This window comes from Cololabis saira, chromosome 8 (assembly GCF_033807715.1).
Source record: "Cololabis saira isolate AMF1-May2022 chromosome 8, fColSai1.1, whole genome shotgun sequence".
NCBI lineage: Eukaryota > Metazoa > Chordata > Actinopteri > Beloniformes > Belonidae > Cololabis > Cololabis saira.
In genome coordinates this window covers 20,197,791-20,212,256 of record NC_084594.1, presented here as the reverse complement: position 1 = coordinate 20,212,256, position 14,466 = coordinate 20,197,791, and the positions used below count along the sequence as shown (strand labels likewise).

The following is a 14,466-nucleotide window of genomic DNA, read 5'->3' as shown; positions in this document are numbered from 1 at the left end:
TTGTTTTTTTGTTGTTGCGTTCACTGCTAGCTGTTAAACATATTGCCCCTGGCCTGGGGAATTATAAAAATATTCATTCATTAGATTTTCCACCCATAAAAAATATTTAATTAATTCTGAAACACAGAGGAAGAAACGTATTTACATACACACGACTTTCTTAGTGTACTTAAAGTGGCCGGTGAACGTAACTAGTGTAAATAATTTTATTTCTTCCCATCTATCCAGGACCTGTACCTGTCCAGGACCAGGAAACGGGCAGGTATCATCTCTGCAGACCCCTCACACCCAGGACACAGTCTGTTTGAACTCCTACAGAGCACTGTACGCCAAAACCTCCAGACACAGAGACAGTTTCTTCCACCAAGCTGTTGCTCTGATGAACTCTCATCAATCACAGTCTCAGAGTAATCAATCACTGTGCAATAATAATAAAAATAATAATAATAACCACAATCATATGCTGTAACAATGCACCTTTCTATTACCATGACTACCTCATACTGCTTCACCTTTCACTTTTAACTTGTATATATGTTAATAAGAGCCAAGAAAAAAGACAGGAGGATGGTTCGACATGTCCAGAGGAGAAATAGTGAATATATTGGTAGAAGGATGCTGAGTTTTGAACTGCCAGGCAGGAGACCCAGAGGAAGACCAAGGAGGAGGTTTATAGATGTAGTGAAAGAGGACATGAACGTACTTCATGAAGAGGATGCAGGAGACAGGCTCAGATGGAGGCAACTGATTCGCTGTGGCGACCCCTGAAAGGAAAAGCCGAAAGGAGAAGAAGAAGATATGTTAATAAGAGCCATTTGTCTATTACTGTTTGTAACTATTTAAATCTAGGTTCAGTGAGCAAAAAAAAACGAAAACAAATTTCTTGTCTGGCATGTTCATACTTGGCTTATTCTATTCTATTCTATGGGACATGTCCCCCCCAATTTCTGAAAAACATGAATTGTCCCCCCCAATAAAAATACCCTAAATTATTAAAAATTGAACAAATGTATTTTCAGACTTAAAGGTTGAATATGTAGAATATTTATTAAAAATATATTTCTAAAAAAATAATACATCCACGGTGCGTTTTGAGGTGTACATAATGAAAGCAATGGGTCCTTTTTTTTTTAGAACTGTTTACCACCATAACTGTGTTAAAACATGATCAGTTAGTTTAAACAACTTGTTTAGGACTCCATATTTCATCCATATATCAATTGATCGTGCATAAAGTAGTCCCATAGGATAAAAGGAAGATGGTGAGAAGAATTTGAGATGAGTAGACACTACATGCCCAAAACCCTTAAAATTGTGATTTACGCATATAACAGTTAAGTAAGCAGTGACACACACTGTTGGCTGTTTAGGACAAATAAACAAGAAAGGTAAGCACAATAAATGATTCCCTGTGCAGTATTTTTTGGAGAGCCTTTACCAATTTATGGCATGGTATGAGTTGCATATTGGCAAAAAATTAAAAATTAAAATCATGTTGGTCCCCCCCCCCAAATCCCGACGTCATATCTGACCGCGGTTGAATTGGTTTGATATTGGATATTGGATATTCAATTCAAAGACATCCATTTAACTTGTGATACATACCACCAGAGGTGGACAGAGTACTCGACCCCAGTACTTGAGTAAGAGTACAAATACTACTGGTCAAAATTTACTCCGTTACAAGTAAAAGTAGCTCAGTCAAAATATTACTCGAGTAAGAGTAGAAAAGTACTTGCTTTTAAAGGTACTTAAGTATCCAAAAGTAAATGCTTTTAAATTTACTTTAAGTAAAAGTAAGAGTAAGAGTAAATTTCTTATTTTCCACATCAGTAAATTACTATATTTTTTCTAAATTAATTTAAGGATCTTTTAACTCTTGTTTCTGAGAATTAACTCTTTGAAACCAGCTGCACTGATGTGCTGCTTTTAGAACCACAATGTTATATAAAACCTGCAGAAACACCAAAAACAAATCAAATGAATGGGATCATAAGAGGACAGCAGATGATGCAGAATTTATTAACAATCATGAACTGAAACCAAATGAACCTGCACCATCCAACTAAGTCTGGATCCCCCTCAAAGACCACTGCTTTACAAAAAACTACATCTCTGCTTTCAATAACTCAATGTTGAAGCTATTGTTGCGGCTTGGTCTTGACTTGTTGCGGCTATGTCTTGACAAACGCAGGCTACTTTGGCGGTATCGTTTTGAGGAGGCTTGACGTATTTCCGCTTTACGTACATCCCAGTGGAGAGCGTGCACTGTGATAGGTCTCCTCCTTTGACAAAAACAGCTTGTGTCCAATAGGATTTTAGGGAAGAAGAAAAAAGAGCAGACCTGAAAGTAACGAGTACTTTTCAGCCTTCCTAGAAATTTACTCGAGTAAAAGTAAAAATATTTGTCTTGGAAATGTATTCAAGTAAGAGTAATAAGTACCAAAGAAATCTAATACTCAAGTAAAGTACAAATCCTCTGGATATGTACTTAAGTACAGTACTCAAGTAAATTTACTCCGTTACTGTCCACCACTGCATACCACCGATTTTGGTCATATTGCTTGTGATGCGTTCATGGTCATCTACTATATATCACAAGAGAGTAATTATTATAAAATCATATTATGGGCTGATTTAATGTGGTTTTATGAATTCAACACCCATTAATGTGGTTTAATGAATTCAACACCCATAAAACTTGTGATACATACCACTGATTGAAAACAATCAGTGTTATGTATCACAAGTTTTATGGTTGTTGAATTCATTAAACCTCATTAAATCAGCCCATAATATGATTTTATAATAATTACTCTCTTGTGATATATAGTCTAGATGACCATGAACACATCACAAGCGATATGACCAAAATCAGTGGTATGTATCACAAGTTAAATGGATGTCTTTGAATTGAATGTCGAATATCCAATATCCAATATCAAACCAATTCAACCGCGGTTCGGATCTGCACCCCTGATTCTATAGAGGGTTTTCACCGACGTCACGAAATGGGCGGTACCGCGACCCGGCAGCCATAGCGGCGGGATTATTTGTAGGCAGAGTGGAGGCTGTGGAGGGCTGGAGGTTGAACAACAACAACAAAGCGGCTAACATGTAACATTTGACCATGTCAAAACCACGGAAAACCTCGGCAAAACGTGGGGAAGATACCAGATACCGGGAAGGACTTGGTCCTCCAGAAAGGGCGAGGTATAAAGAGAAATTAAACCTTTTAGGTGGCCATGATCCGTACGAGCTGGAGCAAACAACGTGGACCACGGATGACCCGACTATTCTGCCAACGATTAAATATCCTGACATCGTGAATTACCTCATTTTTTTTACCAAATGGACCCCCATTTGTACACTGGCAGAGTAGGGTGCTAGAAATTTAGTTTGAGAAACTCTGTTGTAAGGCTATGAAATGAATAAATCATGGCGAGCAATAACGCTAAATATACAGTAGATTATTATATTATTATATTTATTTTTCACTTACCTGACAATAAATGTGAAGAACAAACACGAATGTTGTCAAGATTCTTGCCCGTGAAGTTCTGTTTCAGTGCAGCAAGCCACAGACGTCTCCTTTCTTCTGATAAGTTTCGGCAAGTATCTCCCTGATTTGTGATAACTTTTGGAAGTCTGTAAAACTCCAGGTGTTTTTCTCGGTCAGACCGATTTGTACAACCGTACACACGGCAATAATTGACCATTTTCCACGCGGATTGTGATTACGGTTTATGAAGGAGCAGAAATGTGCAGTCTCTCATACGCTCTGGCTTTGTTTTGGTCTGGGGGGGTGGGGGGTATATCTCCGTAATGGCGACTCGCGTTTGGTGACGTCACGTGAAAGCCCTGTATTCTATTTGGCCAAAAATGTTGAAACAGCGCCAGATTTTAATTGTATCTCATTGTGTGGGTAAATCTGGTACTGCAGTTTTATAAACTATCATTGGTGTGTAATCTTGCTTCATCTCAAACTAAATAAAATAGTAAATTGCTTTACTTTACATCACATTGATACCAAAATGTTGTAAAATAGCCTAAATAGCCCAGGTGAAAAAGAGAAATGTCGACATGATGCTACGTTCCATTTACCTCGGAAATCGGAACTCGGAACTGGGAATGACGTCACAGCCGAGTTATCAGCGTTCCAGTTACAAAGTAGGAAAACAAGTTTGTAGTTCGCATATACCACATGAAAAATGTAAATTACACTATAGCAGCATATATATGCCGAACAATACTTGTATACGACTGATTTAGTGTGACCAAAACTAGAATGAAGTACTACGAATTTTTACAGAGCTCTCTTCTACTGTTTACAACCGGGGCAGCCATCTTGGAATGTGAACTCGGGAGTGGTGAAGACTCTCCCACTTTCCCAGTGGGAAATCCCACTTCGAGGGGCGTTCCAGTTGAAAATTCCGACTGGGAACTGGGAAACCCCCACTTCCGAGGACAAATGGAACGCGGCATAAATCCGCCTGACGCCCCGCCCCCCCGGATGCAGCGTCCCGCTCCTCCGCTCACAAGCGTGTGTTCAGTTCCGTCACGCCATTTTCCATCGACGACGAAGTGAAGCAAAGCGGAGAGACAAATTTCTATATAAATTCGCCCTACACCACCTTCAAACACGGTAAGGATTATGCAGAATAATGATGCAGACATCGCACTCGGTCGCACACAGGGCGGATTTCTCGCTCGATTCACATCGGCGCGAAAACCACGCGGTGCATTGTTTGATCTGAGAGTCTGCATAATAGCAGGCCTCGGAATCACGACAGCCATTTTAGCTCTGCGAGGGCTATTAGCTTTAAAATACAAGCTCACGGAGGCTTTTTGCTTATTTAAAACGGTTAAATAGTTAATTGAGACAAGATATATGAATTAGTTGTGCGTATTTTTGCAGCAAACGACGTGATCTGGTCGGCTGGATTACAGAGAGCATTGGCTGCAAATAGGGAAGAAAATAAGGTCAAATGCTAAAATCATTCCCACGCTTGGAATAACGCAATTAATATTCTATATTTAGATTAAGAAAGCGTGTTTTGGTGTTTTCCATAGGTCAAAGGAAGTATTACCAAGTGTATACAAATGTATGGGGGAAGGCCCATATGATGATTGTGTGTGTGTGTGTGTGTGTGTGTGTGTGTGTGTGTGTGTGTGTGTGTGTGTGTGTGTTTATCCCAAACTTTGAAATATAAGATAAGATACTCCTTTATTCCTCCCTCAATGGGGAAACTCATTTTTTAGCAGCAGTATACTTAACACACATGCAGGAAGGGGGGTAAAAAAAAAAAGTAGAAAATGTATATAATTACGAGATTTTTTATTTATTTCGTGCATGGTAGTGCATAGTTTGACCATATTACAGTAGTACACTTGTACACGTCAATCTACACACCCATGACCGAAAAGGAGCAGAATGAAGTCTTATTTGACCTGCCCCTTATTCAATACCAAAACAAAAAGAACAGTCAATGTAACCAATATTTACACTAAAATATACACTTAAATAGAAACCAACCACATATATCAATTGTACTGTTTAAGTCCCAGCCATTCATGAGATATAAACAATATATACAGTACATTGCAATGGAATAAGAGGTAGTGCGAGAGAGAAAAAACTGTGCAAAAAAGCAGGTAAAATGTGTGTGAGGTAGACACAGATACATATGGTCTTGTGCAATATCTGGGTGGCTAGGAAACGCCCCCCCCCCCCCATGTAGGTGTTTGCAGTAGGGCTGGGGATCGATTCAAATATCAAGAATCGATTCCGATTCTTAAGATTCAGAATCGATTATCACGATCCGATTCGGTCCGATATTGATTTGGGTTACTGTTAATAAAACTGTTTTTTGAGATATTGCATGAATTATATGACTATGTAGTTATGCAACATATTAATACTAGTAATATAGTGAGATTCAACAGCAAGTATTGCAGCTAATGATGCTGTAAGGACCAATCAGCTCCCAGAATGCTGATAGAACTGCTTTCAGAAACATCGTGTGGGTCAGAATTATCAAAAAGATCCAGGGAGGAAACGGAGCACGAAAGAAATCGCTTCTATTCTTTCCCACTTATGAGAATTTGGTTTTTAACATTTATGCAAATGTAACCCGAAGACAGTATATAAAGCAAAGAAATATAGACAATTTATGCAATTATAACTGAAAACTTTAATGTTTTCATACCTTTTAAACATATTTAAAGGCAAAAACATGGCACCAGTTATTTTCGTGTCGAACAAAATATTCCTTTTTTGGGCATAAACAAAAAAGTACCAAAAGTTGTAATGTAATGATGGAAAAAAAAATATATTTTTTTTTAAATCGATCTTTAGACATATGAATCGATTTTTAGGAATTAATATGAGTATCGATTTAAAATCGGAGAATCGATCTTTTCAACACAGGCCTAGTTTGCATCAGGGTTTGAGGCACAACATATATGAACTGTACTAGGGCTGTGCGATTAATCGATTTTAAATCTAAATCGGATTTATTAATCACAGTCGATGTTAAAAAAGGAAAATCGATTTTCCTTTTTTGCAGCTGGCTGCATTACAGACAGAGCTCGTCTAGTCATCTTTGTTTGGTCAAGAAAATGGTAAATGTTGTCACTTTACTAAACTCAAGGAGGATTTACAGTATCTTTCAATTGCACTTCATTCCCAATAGGGAAATTTGTTTGCTATTTTTCTTTAAAAAATAAAGAAAGAATTTATTCCATTGTCTTTTGTAGTTTTACCAAAAAAAATCGAAATCGAAAATCGCGTTTTCAGAGAAAAAATTCAGGATTTTATTTTTGTCCAAAATCGCCCAGCCCTAAACTGTACTCTGAGCCAACTGTAAATACTTAACTGATTCAATGTCCATGTGGTTTATTGCAGGACGCCATGCATCGTGACTGTCCCCTTGACTGCAAAGTCTACGTGGGAAACTTGGGCAACAATGGCAACAAGACAGAGTTGGAGAGGGCGTTTGGTTACTACGGTCCTCTTCGCAGTGTCTGGGTGGCTCGAAACCCCCCGGGTTTCGCCTTTGTAGAGTTTGAAGACCCAAGAGATGCAACTGATGCAGTTCGTGAGCTCGATGGAAGGTATGTACATTTTTCTTTGCAAACAAAAGGATGAAGACAGGTTTCTCTTGCTGCACCCACAATGACTCATAATGAATGAATTTTTGTTGTTTCTCCTTTTTCTATTTTAAGGACATTGTGCGGTTGCCGGGTGCGGGTCGAGCTGTCTAATGGTGAGAAGCGTAGCCGCACCCGTGGCGCTCCACCCTCGTGGAGCAGGCGTCCTCGAGATCGGGACGACTATAGGGGACGACGCAGCCCCCCACAGAGGCGAAGGTGACCTACACGTTATTATTTGAGGGTGGTCAGCAAGAATAACAGTTTTTTTACTTAGGTACTTCTCTGTGGCTTAATCATTCACCTCTTTTATTCACAGTATAGTTCCTGATTACTTCAGGGTTTCCAGTTTAGGCATTTGTAATATCATATTTTACATAATTTATTTATCTATACTGCTGTTTACACATGGGTGACTGTTGCACTGTCTATGGGTTGCAGTTTCATCTTCATTGCATTAGTAATTTGGTGCAGTGAGCCAAAAGAGTGTTAGAAATCAACTTTAATGCTTGGGATGCAAGGCATGACTTGCTTAAAGCAACAGTGTTCCTTTAAAGTGTACATTGTGTTGTGCACACTCAGAACATTTTAGCTTTACAGAGACAAAAGGTATGTGATACAGGCTTAGATAGTTCTTTGTTAAGAAAAAAGTATATTTTGTTAATATCTAGGGGGGTGGGGGTGTTAAAGTACCAAATGTGTTCCTTTTTGTTTGAGGATGCTTTTATTTTTTTACTTTTCATCTATATTAATAAGAATGACACCCCTTGCAGAGCCACCACCATGCCTCTTCTCACCACCCTCTGAGTCAGTCAACTAGTCTTCTTTCAGCATCACGTGACTGCTGATCATCGTTCCCAAATCAGCCTGGCTGGTGCTGTCACATGACCCAGGCATGGCCAGTCGTCAGGTTGCACCAGCCCATTGGTTCCTCAGCATGCCGTTTTCAACCTCCTCCTTCTTCAACCTTAAGCCAAACGGCAGCGGCCTACCTCAGTTTTCCGACCAATCAGCGTATTATGTTTCCAAATGTCTACAACCTACCAGCAGCAACCATCAGCTTACCAATTAAAGCAGGAAAAAAGCCACAACCAGCCCCCATCTGCCTGCCACCTAATCAGCTTGCAGCATCTGTCCAGTCCTATTCAGCCAATTCTACCTACCTGGCCGGCAGTCTGCCTCCCTTTCGTCATATCTAGCTTGTTGAAATCCAAAAATACTAGTAAGTTCCTGCTTCATTCAGTACACTGCTGATTACACTTTTGAAAGTGAAGAGACAGCTGGTTTGACAAGGTTTTTCTTAATTATTTGACTCATAGACTTTTGATTTGTTTTCCCTTGTTTCAAAAGGGAATGATCCAGTGTCAAATACCTGGACCTTCAAGTTTCCTGCGTTTTTTTCTTTTTTTTTTTTTTCTTTACTTCTTTTGGATAAATAACAATAATCTGGAATGACTTGGGGCTCTGAGCAGAATTATCTCACTCCATTCAAAATCTCCTCAGGCCCCACTATGTTAATCCAATCTGTTTTGTGTCATTTCTCAAGAGAGATTACCTGTGACAAATAGTGATTTTACTCTCCTTCATTTTATCATACTGTCCCTTTGTCATTTTATCACTAAGCACTGTAGACCTATTTCATAGCGATAGTTTGGCCCCGGTACATTTTAAACATTGTACTCTGGACTGACTTGGCTTAGTTCATAGTACAATGTATGGGGCAAGAGACTATTTTGCTCACTTTGATAATATTTTAGATGATCAGTTGGAGGACACTTGAAATCTCAGTATCTAACTTTTAAAAACTTGAATAAAGTTCACATTTGCTTAAATTTTGTACATTATTCTGAGAAAGAAGTTCGTAGATACTTTTAGGCGTTTGCCATCTTGATGTGCTTGGTTAACTGCCAGTGACTGAAACAATTGTTTCCCTGGAAGAATACCAAGCCTTTCATTTTCATTCTCTGAATTAGACGAAGGGCTGTGCTGAGGTAGCCCATTGTAAAGGGAGTAAAATAATGTGGAGTGTGAAGAGTGCATCTGTTTTATAATTTTAACACTGATATTTTCCTTGCTTAGATCCCCACGCAGGCGAAGCTTCAGCCGCAGCCGAAGCAGGTATGTCAGCTCTTAAACCATCCGTTACACAGACCAAGTTGGTCAGCTTCAATCCTTAAATGCTGTCTTGGGCATATGTATCTGGGTCAATGACGAATAAGGATTTTCAACAGGTCAATTTTTAAATAATAAAAAAAAGAATATCTATTGCAGTAGTTCAAACATTAAGAATGTTGTGTACACAAATTCATATAAAACTTTTAAATTAAGTGATTTTTGTCAAGATGAATTGGCACTAGCCTTAAAAGTCATGTGGCGCAACCATGATTCATATTAAAATAAATTAATTTCCTGTTTGTATATTATGATGGAAATATAAATACAAATGTGTATAAATCTTATACACTACAAGACACTTTGGAAATCATGCCAGATAGGGCAGAAGATTGATTTAAATACATTTAGAGTGATTTCAAAAAAAGTTTTCAAAACAAGAGTCATGGTCGGACGGTCGCACCACGACATTTTGACGCTTAAAAACAACAAAATCACAAATAACTAGTATTTTTTCAAAAAATTCAAGTGAGTCCATATGTTGACAGGTAGGTCATATATATGGTGTTTTTTATCCATTTAAACCTTTTTTGAATTGAAAAAAAATCAGTTTTTTGGAAATAGGCGTCACGTCATTGATCCATCTATGGGAGAGTTGAATCAGACTTGTATAATGAAAACGTTTTCCTAAAGTGACTGAATGGTCTGTCTTTTTCAGGTCTTTCTCCAGAGACAGGAGGAGAGAGAGGTCCTTTTCCCGGGATAGGAACCACAAACCTTCTAGGTCCTTCTCTAGATCAAGGAGGTACTGATATCTTGAATCTTTTTTTAAAGAAATACTGTCAGTCTAAACTCTGTTTTTTTTCACATGCATGATTTCTAGTATACCCACATTCCTACCGTCCCCATAATTACCCTAGGGGAAAAAAAAAATACATTAAGGCAGGGCTCCAGACTAACTTTTTCACAGGTAGCACTGGTGCCACCTAGCTTTTCATTTAGTAGCACCAAAACAAATTAGGTAGCACCATATTTTTCATTGCTAACATTAGTTACATTATTAAGCATTAATTAACTGTTTACGTATGTATAGGAAACACATATAGCCTACAGTTAGGCTAATTAATGTTTACTAGTCAGAGTTAGTTAATAAATTAAAAGTTGGATAATATAATTTATATAAATGCTTAGTAATGTTAATGTACTAACTAATGTTAGGCTAATTAAGGTGACTTTATGGTAAAGTGTTACCTCTGTGTTTTTATAAGATACCTGATCATTTACCTACAGAAATGAAAATGCTACATTTAGTCTGGGCTATCTCGCCCATCAGACAATCTAGCAACAGAAAATAAAACAGCAACAAAAATAAATATAACCATAAATATACAGGACTGTCTCAGAAAATTAGAATACTGTGATAAAGTCCTTTATTTTCTGTAATGCAAAAATGTCATACATTCTCGATTCATTAAAAATCAACTGAAATATTGCAAGCCTTTTATTATTTTAATATTTCTGATCATGGTTTACAGTTTAAGAAAACGCAAATATCCTATCTCAAAAAATTAGAATATTCTGGGAATCTTAATCTTAAACTGTAAGCCATAATCAGCAATATTAAAATAATAAAAGGCTTGCAATATTTCAGTTGATTTGTAATGAATCCAGAATGTATGACATTTCGTTTTTTTAATTGCATTACAGAAAATAAAGAACTTTATCACAATATTCTAATTTTCTGAGACGGTCCTGTAAACTTGCTTGCGTCGTTGTGCTTGAACCACTTCTGAATATCCATGTTAGTTTGTGTTAACGGAGCAGCAGAGAGCAGCGTCTTGCAGATCAGTGACGTACACTGGCTGATTTATGGTTCCGCGCTGCACCAACGCAGATCTTACGGCGTAGGATACGCGGGGACGCGAACGTACGGGGCGCGTCGCTGCGTACCCTACACCGTAGGATACGCCGTCGATTTAACGCGGAACCATAAATAAGGCTTAACGCGGGCGCATTTATCAGTTTTCTTTTCGTCTTTTCAACTGAGCAACACATAAACTGAGGGTGCAATGCTTATGCACCCTCGTAGAACCAGGCCTGCCTGTCCCTCGTATCTTAACCACGGGAACTGTGCCAGCCGTTGTTGAAAGCTGTACTTTTTTTTCTTCTCCCCACTCTCCCCCGCCTCTTTCACCAACCTGTCACTCTCTTCATCAGAAGAAGAAGAATCCATGTCGCTCCCTCTGCTAACCCTTCTCCTCCTCCTCCACCAGCCCATCTTTCTTCTTAAAATAATCGACTATAGACCGCTTCATACTGCATCTGCTTTGTTTACCTTTTTGAGCGCGCTGCGTGTACGCGCGCGTGCACTGCTGTGCACGTAACGTGCGCAGACCGTACCAGGTGCAGTCAGACAGGTATAGGACTCGCAGGAATGAGCCAGAAAGTAAGATTCTATTATCAACCACTCCATTAATGCACTAACACAGCCGAGTGAAAAAAAAATATATATATTTTTTTGTTTCCACTAGTCCTCTTGCAAGTAGCACCGAAGCGACCTCATTAAATTTTAACTCGCACCTTAATAAATTAGGTCGCATATGCGACCTAATAGGTCGCACTCTGGAGCCCTGCATTAAGGGAGAACAAAATTAAATAAATATTAAAAAATAAATAAATAAATAAAAAAATATATAATGGCAGCAACAGCGATATCAAACTATATATATATATACCCATATATACATACAAACATACATACATATAAGGCACAAGTTCGAAAATAAAGATACTTTGGAAAAATTATGGGAACCAAAATTCTTGAAAAATATGAGCACGGTTGTATTTTTCTAAAGTTAATTTTTCCAATGGTAAAAAAAACTGAAATTTGATCCAAAAAAACTTGAAAGTTGGAGGAGAATCATCTTTCCAAAGTAAAAGTATGCATTTCTTAGCGAAGTATGTGATCATAATTAATATCCTGCTTTTTTCCGGTCTAACTGAAGATCCAGTGTGTCATTTAATAAATACAAATTGGAGCTTAACTCAAAATTAATTTCTAATACTGATTGTGTGAAGGAATGAATTGATTTCCAGAAACTTATTAAAAGATCACATTCCCAAAACATATGTACAAATGTTCCATCGATTCTTTTACATCTTGGACATTTTGAAGAGATATCCTTTGAAATTTTGGCATTTTAATTGGAGTTAAATAAAGTTTGTGAATAAATTTAAAATTAGCCTCTTTCATTTTATTACTAGTAAAAGGAAAATGTATATTTTCACATAAATTTAACCTAGTATTTTCTTCAAAGACCATCCCCAACTCCTTCTCCCATATCTTCACTAAAGTTTGGAAAGATGACAAACCTCCTTGTGATAAAATATTATAAACTATAATTATAAACTGTTTTTTAAAAACATCTCACTGTGTCTGTTTAATGTGGGAGTTAAGCTGCTCTAGGAGTGATGAATCCAGCTAATGATTTTTTTCCCCTCTTTCCACAGCCGCTCCAGGTCTAATGACAGAAAATAAAGGCAAGTCTTTCATGAGTGATGGTAGTTAATGAACGTTTATACAGGCTCTACCATTTCATACAAAGGACTTCAGCATGACCACATGCTCTTTTTTTTTTCTTTTTTTTTTAAACAGTCAAGCATTTTAGTGCCCCCTCCTCTTAGGATTGTTTCTATACTAATTGAGTGGGAGTGCGCAGGTGTAATGCGTCCTCGATGTCACCTTGGTCCTGATAAAGTCCCACCCTGCATTCCAGAGTTGATCTGTATAAGCTTTGGTTTCTGTTGGTGAATGTACTGTGTAGTGACGTTGTGTAGTTCCTCATTTTCACTGTGTAATTGCCGGGGGAGGGGGTGTGTGTCCTTTTTTTTTTTTTTTTTTCTTATATTGGGGGGGGTTCCCTTTTGATTGTGTCCAGAAACTGATTCTTTTTGAATTTACATGCATCTGTTCAAATTCAAGAAGCTAAATTCTGTAATTGATTTAAAAATGTGTAACGAACTATACAAATTTTACTTTCTTTTTTGATACTCTGTGAATCTGTCTCAATTAAAATCTGTTGGTAAAAAACTAATTGTAATTTTGTATTTTTTCCCCATCACTTTTCATGATATACATGACATGTTTTACAGCTTTCTATCCACAAGGGGGCGCCATTGTTCAGCTGAGCAGCCGGAGAAAAGCTTTGGTTTTACTCGTTATTTAAAATTACTCATTTAACTTCTGTTTCCTCTCCAAATTACGGCTTCTATTATTTCAATAGAAATGTTTCATCATGACTCACTTCCCTTTTTACATTTAGCTTTAAACTATTGCATTTTCTGTTATATTTTATTCTTGTTCACTTAGTGGAATAATTGAGTAGTATTTAAAATGGAAAATTATCGGTTTCACCTCCAGTATTGTACTTGAGTTTCTCAAGTACCTTTTTCCATCTTGTACCTTTTTTAAAACAGTAGTCAAATCGTTGAAATAAAAAGTCACAAAATGAATGGAGAAGGGCTGTATGTCCCTGCTCTGTTGCTGTGAATTTCTTAGTCAGTTTTTCCTGGTGTGAACTTATTACCAGAGGTGTCAAGTAACGAAGTACAAATACTTCGTTACCCTAGTAGAAATTTTGGTTATCTATACTTCACTGGAGTAATTATTTTTCAGACGACTTTTTACTTTTACTCCTTACATTTTCACGCAATTATCTGTACTTTTTACTCCTTACATTTTAAAAACAGCCTCGTTACTCTATTTCATTTCGGCCTTTAAAAAAAAAACTATCCAGTTAAATTCCAGATAGAGTGAATTTGGTTATGGTTGTGGCACAGATGTTCTTGTCCAGTTTTGTTCTTACATCCGTTCCCTCAGATTCCTGCAACTAAACTTGGATGTACATTCCAATAAAGGTTAGGATAAATGATAACATGCCTCTGAAGTTTGACTTTTTGCACCATTACAATACTTATAGGCAACTAGTCATCCTATCTTCTGCTCTCTGAAACACATGTTAATGCTCAATAGTACACATATATGGTTCTTTAATATATTTGCATTATACTAAGATGCATTCATTTTCAATGGCTTTTTTCCCCCTTACATTACTTTTACTTTTATACTTTAAGTAGTTTTGAAACCAGTACTTTTATACTTTTACTTGAGTAAAAAAAGTTGAGTTGATACTTCAACTTCTA

General features: G+C 37.5%; 1 protein-coding gene across 1 annotated transcript; it reads left to right on the top strand.

The window, feature by feature from the left end:
- The first annotated feature begins 4,530 nt into the window (after positions 1 to 4,530).
- Positions 4,531 to 12,911, top strand: srsf3b (serine and arginine rich splicing factor 3b). The gene is made up of 6 exons (XM_061727077.1): positions 4,531 to 4,645; positions 6,908 to 7,116; positions 7,228 to 7,371; positions 9,232 to 9,270; positions 9,983 to 10,069; positions 12,775 to 12,911. The coding sequence occupies exons 2-6, from the start codon at positions 6,914 to 6,916 to the stop codon at positions 12,800 to 12,802; spliced, it is 501 nt and encodes a 166-aa protein (XP_061583061.1). The 5' UTR covers positions 4,531 to 4,645; positions 6,908 to 6,913; the 3' UTR covers positions 12,803 to 12,911.
- The last annotated feature ends 1,555 nt before the right edge of the window (positions 12,912 to 14,466 follow it).